Source organism: Alligator mississippiensis, chromosome 3, assembly GCF_030867095.1.
Source record: "Alligator mississippiensis isolate rAllMis1 chromosome 3, rAllMis1, whole genome shotgun sequence".
NCBI lineage: Eukaryota > Metazoa > Chordata > Crocodylia > Alligatoridae > Alligator > Alligator mississippiensis.
Window position 1 is genome coordinate 207,118,453 of NC_081826.1, and position 20,636 is coordinate 207,139,088.

The following is a 20,636-nucleotide window of genomic DNA, read 5'->3' on the forward strand; positions in this document are numbered from 1 at the left end:
CAAGCACTCTTGGTGCTCTGGTGTGGTGCCAGAGGACTGGAAAAGGTCCAATGTGGTTCCCATTTTCAAAAAAGGGAGGAAGGAACTATAGGCCAGTTAGTCTTACTTCAATCCTGGGTAAGCTTTTTGAGAGAATTATCCTGGCGGATGTCCACAAGGGGCCAGCAGGGGAGGTTATGCTTAGGGGCAACCAACATGGGTTCATTAGAGGCAGGTCCTGTCAGACCAACCTGGTGGCCTTCTATGACCAGGTCACAAAATCCTTAGCGACAGGTGTTGCAGTGGACGTAGTCTTTCTGGACTTCAGGAAGGCCTTCGACACTGTCTCTCACCCCATTCTCATAAAAAAACTAGGGGACTGTGGTGTTGACACCTACACAGTCAAATGGGTCGCTAACTAGCTGGAGGGCTGCACCCAGAGAGTGGTTGTGGACGGGTCATTTTCGACCTGGAGGGATGTGGGCAGTGGGGTCCCCCAGGGCTCAGTCCTTGGACCCGCACTGTTCAACATCTTCATCAGTGACTTGGACGAGGGGGTAAAAAGCACCCTGTTCAAATTCGCAGACAACACTAAGTTGTGGGAGGAAGTGGGCACACAAGAAGGGAGGAATAGGCTGCAATCGGACCTAGACAGGTTACAGGGGTGGGCGGATGAGAACAAGATGGGTTTCAACACTGACAAGTGCAACGTGCTGCACCTGGGGAGGAAGAACCAGCAGCATACCTACAGGCTGGGCAACTCCCTTCTCATCAGTGCAGAGGCAGAAAAGGATCTTGGAGTCATTATTGATGCCAAAATAAACATGGGCCGACAGTGTGGGGATGCAGTCAGTAAGGCCAACCACACCTTGTCATGCATCCAGAGATGCATCTCAAGCAGGTCCAAGGAGGTGATCCTCCTCCTCTATGCAGCACTGGTCAGGCTACAGTTGGAGTACTGCATCCAGTTTTGGGCGCCGCACTTCAGGAGGGATGCGGACAGCATTGAGAGGGTCCAGAGGAGGGCCACTCATATGATCGGGGGCAGCAGGGCAGGCCCTATGAGGAGAGGCTAAGGGACCTGAACCTGTTCAGCCTCCACAAGAGAAGGCTGAGGGGGGGATCTAGTGGCCTGTTACAAACTAGTCAGAGGGGACCAGCAGGTATTGGGGGAGTCCCTGTTCCCCCGAGCGCTCCCAGGAGTGACAAGAAATAACGGTCACAAGCTGGCAAAGGTAGATTTAGACTAGATATCAGGAGGCGCTACTTCACTGACAGGGTGGCTAGGATCTGGAACCAACTTCCAAAAGAAATGCTGGCTCCTACCCTGGGGGTCTTTAAGAGGAGGCTGGATGAACACCTTGCTGGGGTCGTTTGACCCCAGTGCTCTTTTCTGCCATGGCAGGGGGTCGGACTTGATGATCTGTTAAGGTCCCTTCTGACCCTACAAACTATGAAAATATGAAACTATTTGTCAGCAGTCTTGGAGTGATAACCTGTGTTCAGAATTTCAAAATTTTGTAGACATAATTCATACATAGCATTGCTTTAGTATGAATGCTGTGTGCAACCATATGGTTTTTACTTTCAAAGCATTGGTTTGAGAAATTTGCATAACAGTGATTGTTGTATGTCTTTCAATGGAGGCTTGGAAGTTTACATGTCACAGGACTTCTGGTACAATTCCAGAATTCTGTGCAATGTAGGAAGGATGAGTTCAATTCTGGGATTTCTGGTAGTAAATGTATGGTTGTGGGGACTTATATTAGAGAGGTACAGATATTGTGTTGTGTACAGACACATCTAATAGCTAAAATACTGCTCCTGCATGCAAAATACCATTGTATGAATGTACTAAATTTTATAATGAAAAATTGTGTGTAAAAATAATATTATCTAGAATATTTATGTAATCCTTAATTGATGGCTCCTGAAACACATTTCATTGCCAATATTGGCAACATTTTTTATACATGCTTCACAGGTGTGGGAGGGGTACACTTTAATTAGAGCTGCTCTAATGAAATTAAAGTGCCTAGAGTGTCTCATGTATCAGTATCCCTGTGCTTCAAAATGGCAGCAGGAATGCTTTAAAGCTTGTTGAACGAGCTTTAATTAAAGCGCTCCCGCCAGCATTTTGAAGAGTGGGGACACTGACACACAAGACACGAAGGCTGGCTGGAGCATGGTAATTACCACACTTCAGCAGACTCAATTAAGCAAGTCTGCTCTGATACGCTGTAATTATAGCACATTGGAGCAGCCTCCAGGCTCCTGTACAGGCACCCTATATTTTTAATGCTTCCATTTTCATCTCCAATTGGCCACTTCTAAATTAACATTGCTGTTGGCCAATGAAACTCAAAGGTGTTTTGATTCATTCATAGACAGTGCTGGGTGGTCCACTTGAAACAAGAAAAGTTAATACATACCATGCCTCTCCATAGATCAGTTCAAATTATTACTTGGAAAGGGGGAAAAACTACAATAAATCATTTGAAAATGAATTACAATCAGCTCATGTTAAGAAGTTATAATCCCTTCATGTTAATATTTCTTTCTCTGCAGATTTATAAGCCTCAAGGATAACCGTTATGAAACAATCCCATGCCAAGAAACTGAAGAAATAGAAAGTGAACGTGATCGGGAGAAATTTGAGAAAGAATTTATGAAAACCTACATTGAAGATCTGAAGGAAAGAGGTACGTGCTAAGCTTCCAATAAATTTCTTATTATTTCTGGTATAAACACAGATTTCAACAAGCTTTCCAGGCTGCATCAAGATAATGTGCATTGTTTATATATAGAAATAAGCAATACCATGAATTTTTATGAAAAGTGAGAACAAGACTAAGAGTACAAGACATACAATGTTTTTTAGAATGGTTAAAGTGCTTCATTATATTAGATTTATATTATAAGTGCTATATTATATTAGATTTATTTTGTGTCTTTTTTTTCAAAACAATAAGCTGTATTTTTAGGTATGTTCAGATAAACTGTAAGCCAGAACCAGAGTTCTGGATCTGAAAAACATATACAAACTCAGTTGTGGGATCAAAATTCAATTTTGGTCATTCCTATTATGGTGTGCCAATAAATCCTTATTAGAGAGTAGGTCTGCATTACACTATATGCTGCATACACATTAAAGGGACTGCCCATGCCTCAAATAATTTAATGTATGTATATTTGTGATGCATTACAAATAGAGATAGATGGATAATACAAATAAATAGGAAAAGATATGGTAAAAAGTAAAACACTCCAGATTTCAATCTTAGTTTTGACAAACAAAAACTAGGATGCTAATTTTGCTTTGTTATAGCATGGTAGAAGTTTTCAGACTCGGTTCACTAGTTTTTCCATCATGATAGCAAATATATCCTTTACTATATGATTTTATACAAAGTAATTCCTGCCAAAATACTGTTCCTGACTGTTCTAGATCACTATCAGAAAATATGTTATGCTTTTAATGAATAGAACAGAAGTTGAATTCTTAGAATATGAATAAAATTAGAATGGCACTTTCAGCATCCACATGTGAATATGAATAGAGTAAATAATCACTGTACTTGCTTTATATTTTTTTAGAGTGCTAATATTACTTGTGGTATCTGTACACTAGATTTCTTCTGGTTTACAATACTCAGTCTCTGTACCATGCAGACATTACAGATGTGGAACATTTCATTTTGTGAATACTGCCCTTTATTAGTTTAACTTTTTGACTCGGGCCACAGTGGCAGAGTGCTTAAAGCATCTTGATGCAGATCCAGAAATGTGAGTTTGAGTGCCTTGCACTTGCTCTGAAAATCAGATCCTACACATCCAGTTGTAAGCAGACTCTTGCTCATTTATGCAGGGAGTCAAAGGTAGCTGGATGTGATGCTAGCCCCATCACTCCCATGTGGTGTGTGCCTTTGGCACCTTAATCATGCAGTATATTACCTTGACTAGGGAAGGACTTCTGCCCTTGACTTTGAATAGAATGTGGTGCAGGTCATCGTATACCTGACCCTCTGTGATCTCTACAAGGGCACCGTGGTCTAGCCTCAGGCTTCCAGCTTTCATTTTTCCATTCAGGACTTACATCCATTTGGGTTTAGGGCTGTTGCTTCCTAGCAACCCTTGTGCTCCCATTAGCCTATCTGACTGCAGCCCAGAGTCTGAAATTCTGTTCTCTTTGGAATGACAATGGTGTTAAGCAGTGAGAAACCAACTTGCAACAAACATGGTACGGTTTGTTTTAGGACAAAAGCAGCACAGAAAAAAAGGTATCATATTGCGTATAACCCATAATCTCCATGAACCTCTGGCAAGTATGTTACCCAAATTTGTCAGTTGACTCTTCCAGTCTGTCACAGTTTTGTACCTGATCATCCAATAAAAATGACATTGTCCCTGGAGCACCTATTCATATTGTACCCTTTGGAGTTCATTGTTTGGAAGCTGTCAGTTCAAATCAAGAAATGTAATTGTCCCAGGTTGGGGAAGGCTTTTTCCCAAGCTTGTTTACCTGTTCAGGAAGTTGTATCAATTATTTTTAGTTTCTGCAGGACCTTCTCCCTGTATCTCCAACACTGAAGTGGAATACAAAGATATATCTAACTACTTTTGCCTTGATACAGCCACTTTTATGCCACATGCCAAAATAATAGGCTTTGAAATCACTGTGTTTCCGAAACATCGCTTTTGCCATAGTGCATACACAGAATACCTGAAAATGTTGTAGGAACTGTCGTTCATTATTTTTGAATAGCACGGTTTACTAAGTTAGACATCTATTTTTGTGTTCTATGCATTTGGACATTTCAGGGAACTAATGTAAAATTCCCCCTGGACCAGAGGACCTGAACGTTTCTGTTCAGCTTAGTGAAACTGTGCAGCAATGAGTGGTCAGTGGAGCGACTCTTACGATACGTCCTTATTCCATGCATATTATGCTGGATGATGCATATCATATTGGCTGGATAACAGCCCTTCAAAGGATAGCAGAAAAGAAGTTCCAAAGATGACTGTGGGTTTTGTGATCATCACATAACTTTAGTGATCCTTATATCTTGCACAATAGGCAACTGGTGGGGCGGGGGGGAGAGGGGGATGGTACAGGGCCATCTCTGCTGCCAGCGTCTCTAAATGCTTGCCAGCTATGCCCCCACCGCCGCCACTAGCGTCTGCAGGTGCTCACCAGCTCCACCTCTGCCGCTGACCCCCCAGTGGCTTCTGCAGGTGCCCCCCCCAGACTCAAGAGGCACCAGTTGCCCATGTCTTACACAAGTCTGGATAGTTTGGATGCTAGCCCAGAGTGGTTTAGCATAGTGGCCATGTACTGAATTTCATCCTGTGCTCTAATGCTGGGCTTTATTTTTCTACACAGTAAGAAAAGTATAATTGAATAAGCCTTCTGTTCATGAGTAATTATCATTCTAAAAGAATACAGTTCAGGCTTTAGTAAAAACAAGAATGTGAATCTGGAGAAAGAGGAAAAAAGGGAGAAAATATGAGATGATATTTGAGAATCTGGCCTTATAGGTCATGAAGATGTGTATGAAACAGTATGGAGTGATGTTTTATTCCCTGTTTGTTCCTGAACATTTCAGCACATCCCAGTAGTTTCAGTATGGCATCTGGTATGCTCTGCTTACTACCTAAACCACCTTTCCTTTGAGGCTATTTGTCTTGAATGAAGCTGGGGAATTACAGTATAGGATTGTGATTGCTAATTTGTGTGAGGAAGTCTATTAAGTTTTTTGTTTTTCCTGGGCTATTGATTTTGTCTGGTAACTGGCAGATAGGTTTGTTTCTTAGTGCATTCTTCAAAAATTGTTATGGGGCCCCGGGCATTGGATTTTTGCCACAAGTGTGAGTGAATAAATAGAAGCAAAAATAAATAAATAAACAGTCACTACTGTTTTTTGTAAAAGTGAATTGCAAATAAATGTATAAATTTAAATAATTGTTTCTACCTATTACTACTAAGCTCATGAAGTAAAACTGACACAAACCAGAAAACCCCAGTTACTCAGTAGGTTCATATATTTAATGTTAAAGTAAAAAAGGCATTGATCATTTTGTCTGATGTCCTGTCTAGCACAGACTAGTAGAATCTATTAAATTGGCACAAAAATCACTTATTTCTGTAGTTCAGTATTAAAATTAAATGGAAACATTGAGGCATTTCTATGAGAATGATCATAGTTCTGAAATTTGAATGAATATACTTTTTCTCTTTTCATAGATTCTGTTCCTGCCTATACTACTAAGATATCATTTAGTCTCCAGCTATGAAGATCTGAATTTTCGAATCACTGGTAAATACCAGAAAAACCCCACTATTACTGCCCCTGATCAGCTGATTGGTGGCCAGCTCCAGAGGCTTGAACTAGCCTGGAGGGTACCTGGAGCAAACATCAAAATGGCAAACATCAAAAATATAGACTGAAATAAGAGCCTTCTAAAAATATTCATAGAATTTCTTGTTTGTTACCAAATTTGCTTTCAACAGGTATAGACAAAATGCAAGAACTGAATAGTTTTCATCAGAAGCTATGTCACTTTTCAAATCATTAGCAACTTTTAAAATCAATGGCATCAGATTAGGCCCTTTTAGCCTGCAAACAAACTTTAGCTTAATTTTACAGCTGGGAGTAATACTAGTGAAATTAAGGGGGTAATTCTTGGTAGTCAAAATACTATGTGCATGTGTGTTTGCAGGATCAGAGTGTTACTCAATGGGTGCATCTACACGAGATGTTTACTGTGCAGTTGACTAATTAGCTGTGCAGTAAACATTGCACATCTACATATGTGCCCCTACTAAACTGGAGTAAACTAATTTACTCTGGTGCAGGATAGTACTTGTAAATACTCTTTAAAATACAAGTACTAACCTGCAGCTGAGTAAAAGCTCCAAAGCAGTGTATATGTAGATGCTGCACTGGCTGGCTTGAGCCTGGGGGTGCTTCAGTGTGGGGACTGCCTTCAGGCTAGCCCCTTACTGAAGCACCCTCATGCCCCAACCAGCCACTCTGCAGCATGTTGGACCAGGGGCAGCAGCCCCAGACTGGTAGGCTGCCCCCCCTGGACCTTCTGCCAGCCAGGACTACTCTGACCAAGCTCAATATGCTGCAGTCCTGGATGCATGTGTAAATGCACACCCAGGAGCAATAAACCCCAGTGCGACAAACATTGGAGTTTATTGTAGCATATTGATATGCACATGTAGATGCACTTAGTAGCTGCTTTATGTTTCATTGTGGTTCATTTGACAAAAAGATTTGATCTTGTAATAAAACAGAAAAGTGCATTTAAAAAGTGAATGTGATCTATTCGACCAAATGACTAATTCAGTTCTTTATTTCTTTGAAATATAGGCATACATATGGCTATGTGGTTGAAGAGTGATATTGTTTTCTTCCTGCTGTTCAGACATTTCTTTCTTCTCTGGTTTTTCAATTTAAATAATTTCTAACAAGTAGATCTCATTCTACACTTGACTGGAAATATTTGTGGTAAACAGGATTATCAAGAATGACATGGCAATGATTTTACAGGTCTTCAAAAGAAAAAAGAAATAAACCAAAGTTTGACTGAAAAGACAGTAGCTAAATAGTTTAAAATGGAGTATTTCTACTAATATAGATAGCTATGAATCACAATGTAGTATTTTTTTATTGAATGCACATGTCTTAGCTATATAAGTGTCATGATTTTGCTGGTTATGAAATTTTTGTTTTGTGTGTTATACAGTAATTTGTTATACATAATTCTGTAAGTGTACATACTTCAGAGCGCTTCAGAGACTTAGTTTTGCATATATTTTTCATTTAATAAATCAATTCTTTTTAATCAAATAGCATTTGAAACTTGAAGCCTTTAATTTTAATAATGCTAAGCTATGTGTTTTTGCAGAAAAATGTAACAATAAATAGTAAGATTAAAATGATCGCATGTACAATTCTTGTACTGTACAGATGACATCTAGCAGACCTAGTAATGTGGGGAAAAATAGAGCAGAGGGGTTTTTTTTCCCCATTTCCAGATGCAAAAAACACTGTTGCTTATTTAAGCACTGTGGGTTATCTAAGCCTTTCCTTTCTCAGGTTAACTTTTTTAATAAATGAAAGGAATTTCAATTACTAATGGCTACTATTTATTTTATTCCTGAGATGCTGCAGTTAGCTTATTACATGGAAGGAAAACCCATCTAGAATTTCTCTCTGGACTGTTTATGTTGATATTCAGTAGATCTTGGAACAATACAGAAGACTGGAAGAAAATTAATGCTTTCTATTTTAAAAAAAAAGGAAGGGGGTGATCCAGGTAATTATAGACTTGTCCCAACTAATGACATTCATCCATAGCAAAATAATGGAATCCCTAGCATCTGATGAAGTAGGCTGTGGTTTATGAAAGCTTCCATCTTTCTGAACCAGTTAGTCTCTGAGGATTCACCCTACCGTGCCTTCTGCTTAGAGAAGTAATGGGATACGTAATATGGGACCTAATTAATAAAGAATGGAAGTATGATAATTAAGTCTAAATGGATTTTTAAGCTTTGTTGATAAAAAAAATATTGTGTTGATGCAAAAGGCTTCTAAAAGCATTTGATATTGACATTGTACAACATTTGGATCTAGAAACAAGAACAATATAAAATTAACGAGTCACATTAAATGAGGTAAACAATAGCTAACTAATAGGTCTTATAACATAATTTTAATTGGGAAATCATCGAGTATGTCTGTTTCTAGGTCCTTGTTCTTGGCCCAACTCTTTTTTCTTTCAATGACCTGAAAGAAAACCATAAAATCATGACTGACAGGGATTGGGAAAGTGGTAAATAATTATAAGGACTGATCATTGCAACAGAGCAATCTGGATCACTCGTTAAGATGAACAGAAGCAAATGATGTATATTTTTAATATTGCTGCACTGAGGCCTCTGGAAGATGTCATGTCCATCAAGCAATGTAGCTTTATGGAGATTGTTATCCCATATGGCCTACTTCACATTCATAGGGCAAGCTATCCAGAGGGGAAAAAGCACCCTGGAAACTTGCTCTCCCAGCACTTGCCAACAAGAGGAGCTAGAGTATTGTTGGCAGGGGCTGTCATTTCCCACCTCTTCCTTATCCCCACTCCTCCTGACTGTTTTCAGCTGTGTTATTAATAAGAAGTGAGTTCTGAAGTCATCATCTGAGCGGATGGAGAAGCTGCCCTGAGCAAAGGATGGGGGAAAGAACAGGAGCAGGAGTAGCACAGCTCATTCTCTCCCAAAACACCTTAGTACCGCGGTTCCCAATCTGAGGTACATGTACCACCAGCGGTACGCAGACAACCTGTCAGTGGTACGCAGCAGTATGAAAAATTTCCTGGTGGTACTTAAGCTTGTATCATTTCCAATTGGTGGTGTGCAATCTGTCAGAGTTTGGGAACTGCTGCTTTTGGAGATGCTTTTGTGTATGTACTTTTCAAAGTCCTGAATTTGGGACAAAATAATTGCACGTAGAAATGCAAATTTGGGGAATGATTGTTTAGGTTGTAGGACATAGGGGTTACAGTAGACTATAAGCTGAAAATGAGCCCAAAGTATGTTCTTGTTACAAAAAAAGCCATCAGCATATTGGGCTATATTAATAGGAGTGTCACTTGTAAATTAAGGGAATTGAGCCTTCCATTCTGTTTGGCACTGGTGAGGCCTCTCCTGGAGTATCGTGTCCAGTTTTGGGCCGTGCACTTCAAAAAAGATGTCAACAGATTGTCACTGTCTACTGGACTACTTGCAAAAGTGTCTGGGAAACATGACTTATAAAGAAAGGCTGAAAGAGCTACGGTTATTTTGTCTGGAGAAGAGGAGACTGAGGGGGGTTTTAAATTTTCAAATAAAAGTCATCTATCAGATAACAAGCACAGCTGGCAGCAAGGACAGGGGTTTATCCCCTGGACAGGTGCAATAATCACCCCAGAAAAGAAAAAAAAGATGACAGGTAGTAAAAAAAAATCATTTTTAAATCTTGGCATAATTATGGGTGAAATTTATATATTATACTGCAAAAATACTAAAAAAGCACATTCCTGTTGAGAGGATGTTAGCTGTTAAAATAGAAATTTGTTGTTGTCAGCCTATCTCAATATTGGGTGTGTCATAACATAAATCACTACTTTTTGAGTTTAATCCAGTGTTGATATTTGTTCTTAGTGCAATTCAGCCTAATAATAATTTTACTTTGATCTATGCTTCTCCATTTTAAAACGACACTTCCAGAGGCAAAAAATACTGCTTCTGGTGGTCTGAGAAAATTTCTTCTCAGTTTTTAAAATTAACAGTATCTGTGATTCGAAAGAAATTTAAAATACCGACAGCCACTATTGATTCTATTTCTAAGTTGCAGCAGTCAGATTCTTAAGCATCTAAAACAAAGCACCTTCTCTGTTTTCCTGAACTGTGAAAGGAACATACATGCATGTGCATATGCACTATTCATACAGTGATTTGTTATGACTAACTATGAAATATAATATTATACTTAGCCTCTTCCCTCTTTCTGGTGGACAGCCAATTTTCAGAAGCAACAATAATATGGGTAACACTTCTCAGGACAATTATTGATTGCAATATGCAGAAATAAATCACATAGATGGGCATTCAAAGTATTCCTTGGCCTAAATCTGAATTGTTCTGGCATTGTTTTTAAGGACAGCTATCTGTAAACAGTGTGCAAAGAGTTGTTGTATCTTCTGTGAACAAAATAATTTGAGTGACAGTCATAAATAAGAGTTATGATAAGCACAGTTATTGTGAGCTTTAGCTTACTACTACCTTGATCACCAAGCTACTATTACTGGGAGCATCTACACATGCACTTTACTGTGGAGTTGGTTAATTAGCACCTCAGTAAAGCAGCACTGTTATTAGAGAGCAGTAAATTAATTAACTTTGCCATAGTCTCCGACAGTACTATCCTATGGTGGGTGGCGGAGTAATTATGCATGCTGAAATGTACATGTAGATGGTGGCAGGGGCTGGCTGGGGGGCACAAGAGTGATACAGTGCAGGGGCTGCCTGCTGCCTAGCCCCACACTTTAGCACTCTCATGCCCCAGCCAGTCCCTCCACTGCCTGATGCTGCCTCCCGGAGCCTGGGGCTGAACCCCCACACCCTCTGCCAGTCCAGGGCTACTCTGCAACAGCTCAAAGTGCTGGGTTCCTGGGTGCACATGTAGACATTGCACCCAGGAGCAGCTGAAACTATGCTGGAATTTATTGCTTTATGTTAGATGCACCCACCACAAGTAGATGCACCCACAGTTTAAGTACAGAGAGTCAAAAAGCCTGAGGCTGAATTGATTCAGTCTTTGCAGGCTAGTCTAACCTGCGTAGACTGAACTGAGAAGCAAGTAAACAGACATTCACTTTGGATTCCAGAAATACAGCCACGTGCCTGCAGTGGTTCAGGCTAGAAGCTGGGGGGCACTAGAGCAAGCCCTCCCTTCCCTTTGGCAGTGGCCAAAAGGCTGGAGGGAAGCTGGGAGAGAAGCCCTCCAGGCTTTTCCCTCCTTCCTGCTTGAGCTGAGGTGGGGATGGGTTTACCTAGGCCCTGGCAGGCCCTCAGTATGATTGGGGGATTTAAACCCCCACCCTGGTTTGTATGGACCCTAGCCAGGGTGTGCCTGGGGAGGGAGGAGGGAAGCAGCCCTTTGCCAGGCTTTTTCCTTGGGGGTCCCTACAGTCAGTACGGTATAGACCCCACCCCCCGGGATCCTGCCTGGGGCCCCGCATACCCCTAGGGATGGCTCTGATTATATGCATATAAAAGAATACGTTAAAAGAACATTAAATCCGTGATCAGATAAGCAGGAGCGTGCACTTGCAGTGGCACAAATAGCAGTGGCACAAATTTGTGCCATTACTTTGTGCCACAGTGTATGCCCCTGCACGTGCTGTTTGTTGTGGGACACATTCTTCTGATCTGGGCAAACTGTCCATGCCCCACTGCTCCTGGTTCCTGCCTGGTCTCTATGGGCACCCATACATGAGCACAGAGGATGCTCTGACATGCTGGAATTCCAGCATGTTGGAGAAAACTCAATCAAATCTGCTGAAGCATGGCAATTACCGTGCTCCAGCAGCCTCCTGCATCTCACATATCAGTGTCCCTGTGCTTAAAAATGGTCAAATGAGCTTTAGTTCAAGCACTCACGCTGCAATTTTTAACTGTGGGGATGCGGATACATGAGATGCAGTGGCCCTTTAATTAAAGTGGCTCTGAGAGCTGCTTTAATTAAAGTATTGCCCCGCTCCAACCACGGAGCACATGTAAAAGTCCCCTGTGTGTTGCAAGGGGTGGGGGGCTGGCTGGGGCCCAGGGTGCCTCAGTGTGGGACTAACTCAGTGTGAGGCCCTGGGATGCCTGCTCCCCCCTACCCACACGGTGTGGAACCCTTGCACCGAGGCACACTGTGTACCAGCCAGCCAGTCCATGAGCAAAAAGCTGTGCAAAGCACTCAAAACAGTGTCCGTGTGTGTCCCAGTGCATGCTATTTTTGAGTGCTTTGCACTTTTTGTTCTGGGGTCTTTTTTTTGCTACCAGAAAATCTAGGTAGCAAATTTTGCCAGTGCACTGCAAATTAGCAGTGCTGCACATGGTTTCACGTGCAACATGTGCAGTTTGTGGTGCCACAAATAGGTCTGTTGTGCCACAAGGGGGTTTGTGGCACCACAAACTACACATGCCTGCATGCATGGATGTGGCCTAAGGTTGCAAAAGCAAGCACTCAGCTGTATTACTTTGAAGTCAGGCAAAAGGCAGGGCAGAGTTAGCTTATGCTTTTCTGATTTAGCCTGTAAGGTGCCACTCTGTCAAGCACCCAAAGGTTAGGAAATAGTAAGGAATCCCATAACTGAAAATTGCATCAGGATGCGTACTTGTAAGGAGGCCAAAATAATGTTGTACAGTGAACCTTATTTCTGACATTTCACAACTTCTGAGTGCTTGCTTTTGCACCCTTAATGTTTTCTTTCAATGTAGATTTTTGCCTGTGGTCTCCTAGGTTTTTAAAAATGCAAACTGAAAACACAGAAATTCCATCATGTGGAACCATAATTGGCTCCCATATGACTTGTATGGATGCAATTCAGGCTTTGAAACTACACTAAAAACAAAATAACCTTTGTAAAATAACTGAGCTCATGCTTCTTAAATAGTTATTTATAAGTGTAATGTGCTAAAAATTTGAAGTTTTATCATTACAATATAGTATTTCAAACTTAATAAGAACATTCTGCTGCTATGTTGCCAACACAACTACATTAAAAACCTTAAATTTTGGAAACCAGTTTGGACTTCAGAGTTTCTGAAAGATCAACATTTGATTTTAAGGTGCATCTGTCCAACTTAAAACATGCCCATCACTGAGATCTACTCATTTTTCCTTAAATTTTTTACACTTTCTGGTTTTCATGAACACTTGTGCCCTTTTCCGGAAATCAGCAGTGAAATCAACAAAATAACAACTGAGCTCACAGGTACTCCAAGTTTAGCAAATATACATGGAAGAATGCCGGAAATATGTCAGTTGGAGGACTAAAATTGTATTTATTACATTTCCAAGAACACTTTTTAAAGGAGGGTTTTCCAAAATTAAATTGTTTTACTTCATGATAGTGGTTACACTGACATAGATCAGCTCAGATTGAGCTGTTATAGGTTGAAGCAATAGTTTACATATATTATGTGAAATACCTTTCATCAATAACCTGGTGCACTAATAAAACAATGTATTATGCTTTAAACACAGTACAGTCCCATGACTATGCATTTGGGTTACATATGGATCAAATAGGTCCACCACTAAACAGCATCCTGCAGAGGAAACTGCATGCTATTGGAAATTGGGAATAGGGCTAATTGTGTTGAGTTTATATAGTCTTGAATGGAACATCATAAAACACAGCAATACTATGTCATATCTCTCGTGTTTACTGATTTCTTGTAAAGTACAATTGTATCATGCCTGTTTTCAGCAAACATATTTGTATTGCTTTATCCTTGTTAAATAGATTGTTCTAAAATCAATGTATTTTCACATTTGAAGACTCTCAGGTGATAGAGGCAATTTTCCTTTGCTGTTATGAAATAGAAAATAATATACAGAGGTTGTGTCTACACCTGTATTTAGGCATGCCTAAATTTAATGTGTATTACCTTAATGCTCATTAACGCAATTTAGGCTTGCGTCTACATATGCATGTGTTAAAGTGCATTAATGCCATGTGCGCAGACTGACATGGGACCAAGACAGTCCATATACAGTGTTAATGCACTTAAACATTGGCTACATGTTCATTGATGCACTTTAGCTATTTGTGCCTAAATTTGGTACCTGCTTTTGCAAATTTAGGTGTGAATAGCCTAAAATTAACATTTTTAAGAGGCATTAAGGGTGCACACATGTAGATGCGTGCCTTTAATGTGCCTTAAAGCAGGCTAAAGCACCTTAAATTGGCACATGTAGATGCACCCAGAATGTACTACTAAAACTGAGATGACTTTGCAAGGTAAGGCTTCTTTGTATTTCAGTAACTTAATATAAAGGCATAATATTTTACTAAATGCCTCCTCAATAGAGGAGTAAATCTCTGTTCACACTGGGCAGACACGAATATGGGGAAGGTACTAGATTTGCATCAGTTTCCTGTCCTGGGCCCTGCATTGGTCCTTAATTTTTCATGCCAACTGCGAACATTAAGTTTTTTCTACCTACTCTAATTGCTAGGAACTTTCTGTATGTTCTACTTCTCCAGAGCCACCTTATTGCTATGACAGATGAAGAAGTATCTATTACTCACCCTCTCTCTCCTGTTTCATATACTTCTGGATTCTCATTAAAGATCATGAATAACTCATAAGCCTACCCTTGCGACTGTTCCCACTGAAAAGCTGCAGTAAGTTGAAACTGACCCAGCTCTAGGCTATCTTAATACAGGAGACCCATGCCATTCGTGGGGGGTACGTTCCAGGGATCCCCACGAATGGTGAAATCTGTGAATACGCCATGAACGGCATGGGCCCCTGGCAGCTCGGGGGGCACGGCTGAGCTGGCAGTGGTGGGAGTGTGGCTGCAGCAGTGGAAACGTGGCGGCGGGAGCATGGTGGTGCCAAGTGCGGAGCTCCCACAGATGCCACTAGCACTGTAACAGTGTCATCACGCTGCCACCGGGGAGAGAGTGTGGGTTGGTGTGGCACCACGAATATTCAAAATTGTGAATGCCAAACCCCCGAATAGTGCGGCTTTCCTGTATTGCTCACCAAATCAGCTAAATAGCAGCAGCAAAACTGTGCAGTATCACAAATTTCCCTCTCCTGTTCAGAAAAATTCTGAGTAGCAATAGAACATTGTCTGTATCCTAAGGGAGATAATAGTGTATCAGCTACTCTCTGATCATCCATGGTTATCTTTATAACCATAATGACGAGAAACTGATTTTTTATTTTAAATTAGATCTTAGATTCTGTGGAAACTAATGATGTAGATCACCTTCCTTACTGCACAGATTATTAAGCTCTACTTACTGTGAGAAATCTTTGTGAATGGCAGTCTCCCATGGCATACTGAATCTATATTTTTCTGTTTTGTTTTACTCTTTCCTTAAGCTTGTATCCTTTTGTAATTTAATTAGATTTTTTTTAAATGGGCCAAATTCCAATGTCCTTATTCCTCTGTGGGTTTCTTAGGTTTTGTGCTAACCTAGAATCTTACCAATAGGCCCAGTAAATACTAGGCTTTGGGCCAAACTGTATGAAAAGGTGCTGTCCCAGCTGGACTGCTTGGTCTTGCCTTGGCAAGATCAGTACTACATACTTTATGAACTATGTAGAGCTGACTTCTTCATGCCAATTATATATTTGTTGTGGTGCTACTGCTTTAGTTTACATTAGGATGTCTTCCCCCACACTCCCCCTCATCCCCTGTGCCAGCACAGAAACTAGATTTGTTCTCTAGAGGTGCGTCTATGTGAGCTTTAATGTGGAGCAGATTAGTCTACACGTGCACCACAATTTGGGTACAGTAGAGAAATTTACTCTGGTGTAGAATAGTCCCATTGGACACAAGTACTATCCTACCCTGAAGTAAATAACTACGTTTAAACAAACGAGTAGACAGTGACACAATCACAAATTGCACTTGGCCAGCCCAGTCAATGGGGAGCCAGGCTCCTGCCTGCTGCTGAGCCTAAACTGCTCTACCCGGGCTCAGTTTGCTCCTATCACGTGGTGCACATTCAGAGCCTGGATTCGTTTACTCCAGCGTAAGCTGTGTGAGAGTAAATTCAGTTGCATTAATTGCACACTTAGATATGCCCTGGGTGTTTGGCTTATGGAGCCTAGCTCCAACAGCAACCAGGCGCCAGTCTCAGGTTTATGCTTAATGTGCCAGGATTGGCAAGTGCAGTTAAAAAGTATCTGTTACCTATCTATCCCTTTCTCCTACTTTCTATACTTTTGGATTCTCTTTCAATATAGTGAAGAACACACAAGTCTGCCCCTGCTACTGTTCCCACTGAAAAGCTGCAGTAGGTTTAAACGGACCCTGTTTTGGGTGTCTCAACGTTGCTCACAGGATCAGCTAAATTGCAGCAGAAAAACTGTGCAGTATCACAAATTTCCCTCTCCTGCTTAAGACATTTTTGAGGAATGGCAATACAGCACTGTCTACACCCTCAGGGAGATAAATCCAAATAGACTTGTTCCCTAGTCCAGGGAAGCTCAAGCCCCAGCCTGTAGGCCAAGTCCAGCTCATATCTTCTGACCTGCAGGGCTCCCTGTGCCTAGCAGTTTGATGGTGGGAGAGTGGTGGCATTGCTTCCCAGCTGCCAAATTTCCAGACCTGCATGGAGCCCCAAGCCCTACACACTGGTTTGGGCACCCCAGAGCTGGGGGTGGTGCCAGGCCCCAATCTGGGTGTGGAGGACCACAAAAGGGGTAGTCCAGGTCCTGATCCCAGACAAATCCTGGTGTGGGCTCAATCTAGCCTGTGCAGTATCATACATTTCCCTCTCCTGCTTATGACATTTCTGAGGAATGGCAATTAAGCAGTCTGCACCCTAAGGGAGATAAACCCAATTAGACTTGTCCTTTGTCCAGGAGTGTTCAACTCCCAGCTTGTGGGCCAAATCCAGCTTGTATCATCTGGCCTGCAGGGCTCCCTGTGACTCCAGCAATTTGATAGTGGGAGAGTGGTGGTACTGCTTCCCAGCTGCCAAATTTCTGGACCTAAAAGGTCAAGCACCACTGGCCTGGTCTGATTGGAGACTGGAGCTAAGACTTTGGAGTCTGTTTTAACCTGGGAGCTTACTCTGCATTTCCCCCAGTGGGCTGTGCCTTACGGGGGCTAACTGGGGAATCCTCCTGGAAGCCCACATGGGTGGAGGGGAGCAGCAGGAGAGAGCCTGGGTTGTCTATTCCAGCAGCACTTGGTGTTCAGGCCTCAAGGCTGCAGCAGGCAGCGTTGCCAGGTCTTACATATGAAATTATTGTATTGGAAGCTCAAAATTATTATATTTGTTGAAAAACTATCCTACACTAAAAACCATGCAAATAAGCGTGCAAATAAGACTTCTTCCTTTACTCCAGGGGTGTCCAACCTTTTTGAATGTGGGGCCAGATCATGAACTTTTTATCACCCAGTGGGCCAGTGAGCCATATTCAAAGACCTCACAGGAAGTGGTATCACATCAGGAAGTGATGTCACGTGACTTTTGACACCAATGAAGTTGCAGGAAGTGACAATGAAATGGGTCTAACCAGTTCAAAACTCTCCCTCTATAGCATCCACCTCTACCACTGTTCGGGACAGGATACTGAGTTAGATGGACCATGAGGCTGACCAAGCATGGCACTTTTTATGCTCTTATGTTCAGAAGCTCTTATGTTCTTTGGTTGAGCTTCCAAACTATGGCTGAGGTTTGCAAAAAGGGGTAGATAGGCATGTTACAAAGTTGTCATAAAAGATTTGGAACACTCTAAATCCCATTCATTTTAATGGACGTTGGCCTTTTGACTCAGCTTTGAAATTCTCAGCCCAAGGTGCCAACCAAATAAGTCAAAATATATTTTGCATCTCTATGTAGTGCATCTATGTGGGGCTCTCCAAGCATTTTACAAACATGAAATGAACCTCAGGATGAGCCCAGCCAGAGAAACAGGGGCTCAGCTGCACTTTCCCCCTACCTGCGCTGGTCAGTCCGGAGTGGCACATGGCTCCGCCACCGCTTCTGCTGGCTGGTGCTGACCCAGGCGGGTCTGCCCATCTGGAGCTACACGCAGCTGAAGCTGGCTTCCCACATGCTACTGGGGACGGGAGGAGCCCGGCCAAGTCTGAACCAGCCAGCAGAAGCGGCAGCGGAGCCGTGTGCCGCTTGGGATGGGACAAGCCCAGCCGGAGTGGCAGGGGCTCAGCTGCATTTTCCCCCTGCCTGCGCCCGTCAGTCCTCAGTGGCACATGGCTCCTTCACCGCTTCTGCTGGCCGGTACTGACCTGGCCGGGCTCCTCCCAGCCCTAGCAGCATGTCGGAAGCCAGCTTCAGCTGTGTGCTGGTCCGGATGGGACAGACCTGCCCAGGTCGGCACTAGCCAGCAGAGGCGGCAGCAGAGCCGTGCGCTGCTTGGGACTGACTGGCGCAGGCAGGGGGAAAATGCAGCTGAGCCCCTGCCGCTCCGGCCGGGTTCATCCCATCCTGGGTGGCACACAGCTACTCCTCTTCCCACACGTGCCGCGTCGGCAACGTCAAGCTGACGTGGTGCGTGTGGGAACCTTGTCCCTTTCCCAGCCCTTCAGCAGCCATTAGGAAGCTGCTGAGGGGCCGGGGAGGGACAAGGGGAGGGAACGAAAGTAAACACTGTTTACTTTCATTTCCTGTTGCAGCACTGCAGGCCACAGAAAATGACTTCGCGGGCTGTATGGTGGCCCGCAGGCCGTATGTTGGACAAGCCTGCTTTACTCTATATTGCTCAGTGAGTGAGTGAGAATGGGACATCAAAGTTAAAGCATTTATTTCGAGGCAAGCTGTCATAAGAAAGTGCTGACAGCGAATGTAAATTGTTAGAAATAGAATAGGTTGAGACATTCTCACTGGCATCCTATCACACTTTTAGCTTCTTTCATTTCTTGGAGTCTCAAAACAACAGACTTCCTATGCCTGAAGAAGGGTGATAGCACCTGAAAGCAGTGTTGTACTGTGGGTTCAGCACCCAGGCCAAGGCTTGCATTTGCAACCCCCCCCCCAGTCCTTCTCATAGAAATACTTAAAGTCACTGGTGATGCGTAGGGGGTGCACGTGTACCTCCTGAGAGTGCTGGTGTGCCCCATCAGGCCTCCCTGTTTAGGTGACGGGCAGGGGGGTAGGCGGGAGTGCCAGTGCCCCCCCTGCGAGCACCAGTCGGGGAGCAGGGCCGTCAGCAAAAGCAGCTGTGCCACTTCTGGAAGCGGTATGGTCGCTTTTTGGTGTGATTGCCCACCAGGGGCCCCCCCAGTCAGTGAGATTGTGGGGGACCCCCCTGGTTGCTGACTGGTGTCGGGGGGGCATGTGCACCAGTTGCCCATGCTTAAAGTCACATTGCATAATAAGAACTCTGAAGGGGCAGACTGGTGACCCCCTCCCCAGGCTGGCGCCTGGAGGCCACAGACCCACCCCCTGTTGGTCCACCATGCCCGAAAGCTCACCAAGACCTTTCTTCCATGTATAGGCAGTCCTCAGATTTGCTACATAATTGGTTCCTGACAACCACATCTGAAGTGGAAACACTGTAACTCAAAACCAATTTTCTCATAAGAAACAATGTTATAAATGAGGGACTGGTTCCTGAACCAAGGCCCAATACCCTATTTTCACAAAAAATACCCCAGAATTTTGTATTCGATCAATTATAGATGAGTAATATTGCTGCATTAATGTATTTCTATTGTAAATAGCAATCATATTGATTTGGAAGGACTTCTTTGAGGTGACTTTGCTGGACTTTTTGAAAGGCTTGTGGCTGGACTTTTTGAAGGGCTCTCGGCTGGAGTCTTCTCAGGTGTCTTGGCAGCAGGTTTTTCTGGAGAAAAGAAAGTGTCCAAGGAAGTCAGGACAGACGTTCCCCAGGGAGATGAGCGATGCAGAGAACTTGTTCACTGGTGCGGAGTTGCATCGGATCAAGCGTGGTCAAGTCGAAACCGACATCATAAAGTTGAAACAGGGTGTCCATTTATAAACCTGGTAAGTGCGAAACGTTGTAAGTCGAAGACTGCTTGTACACAGCTGCTCTAAGAAAAGATGTCGCATCTACTCGAAGAACCGCGCCTGCCTATGTCCTTAGACCAAGAGGGCTACGACCAGAAACCCGGCAACATGATCATTACACCTGCAAGGGGAGGCCCCGACGCAGAGCAGCACAGAGGCAAGGAGCAACCCCCTTATGGCCACGAGCACTACCTGGGACGGGGGCAGGACCGTCTCCTGGCGGCGGCGAGGCCAGAGACCGCTTGCTGCAGCCCCGCACAGGGCCGGGGCTGGGGCCGGAGCTGGAAGCGCGCGGCGGGGAGCGGGCGGGGCGGGAACCTGGAGCAGCAGCTCGCACCTGGGCAGCGCGCAGGCGCGGTGGGGCTCCG

The 20,636-nt window shown here is 43.2% G+C and overlaps 1 protein-coding gene across 2 annotated transcripts in view; it reads left to right on the forward strand.

Moving 5' to 3' along the window:
* The window catches only part of LRRC2 (leucine rich repeat containing 2), a 96,015-nt gene extending 87,996 nt beyond the window's left edge, over window positions 1–8,019 (forward strand). The window contains exons 7-9 of one of the 2 annotated variants that reach the window (XM_014608647.3): window positions 2,548–2,681; window positions 6,224–6,296; window positions 7,359–8,019. In XM_014608647.3, coding sequence (XP_014464133.1) covers window positions 2,548–2,681; window positions 6,224–6,273 — 184 coding nt within the window. In that variant the 3' untranslated portion in view covers window positions 6,274–6,296; window positions 7,359–8,019. Of the gene's footprint in view, window positions 1–2,547; window positions 2,682–6,223 lie in introns of both variants that reach the window. The other variant, XM_059723496.1, reaches the window with a different exon arrangement.
* Window positions 8,020–20,636: the final 12,617 nt, after the last annotated feature.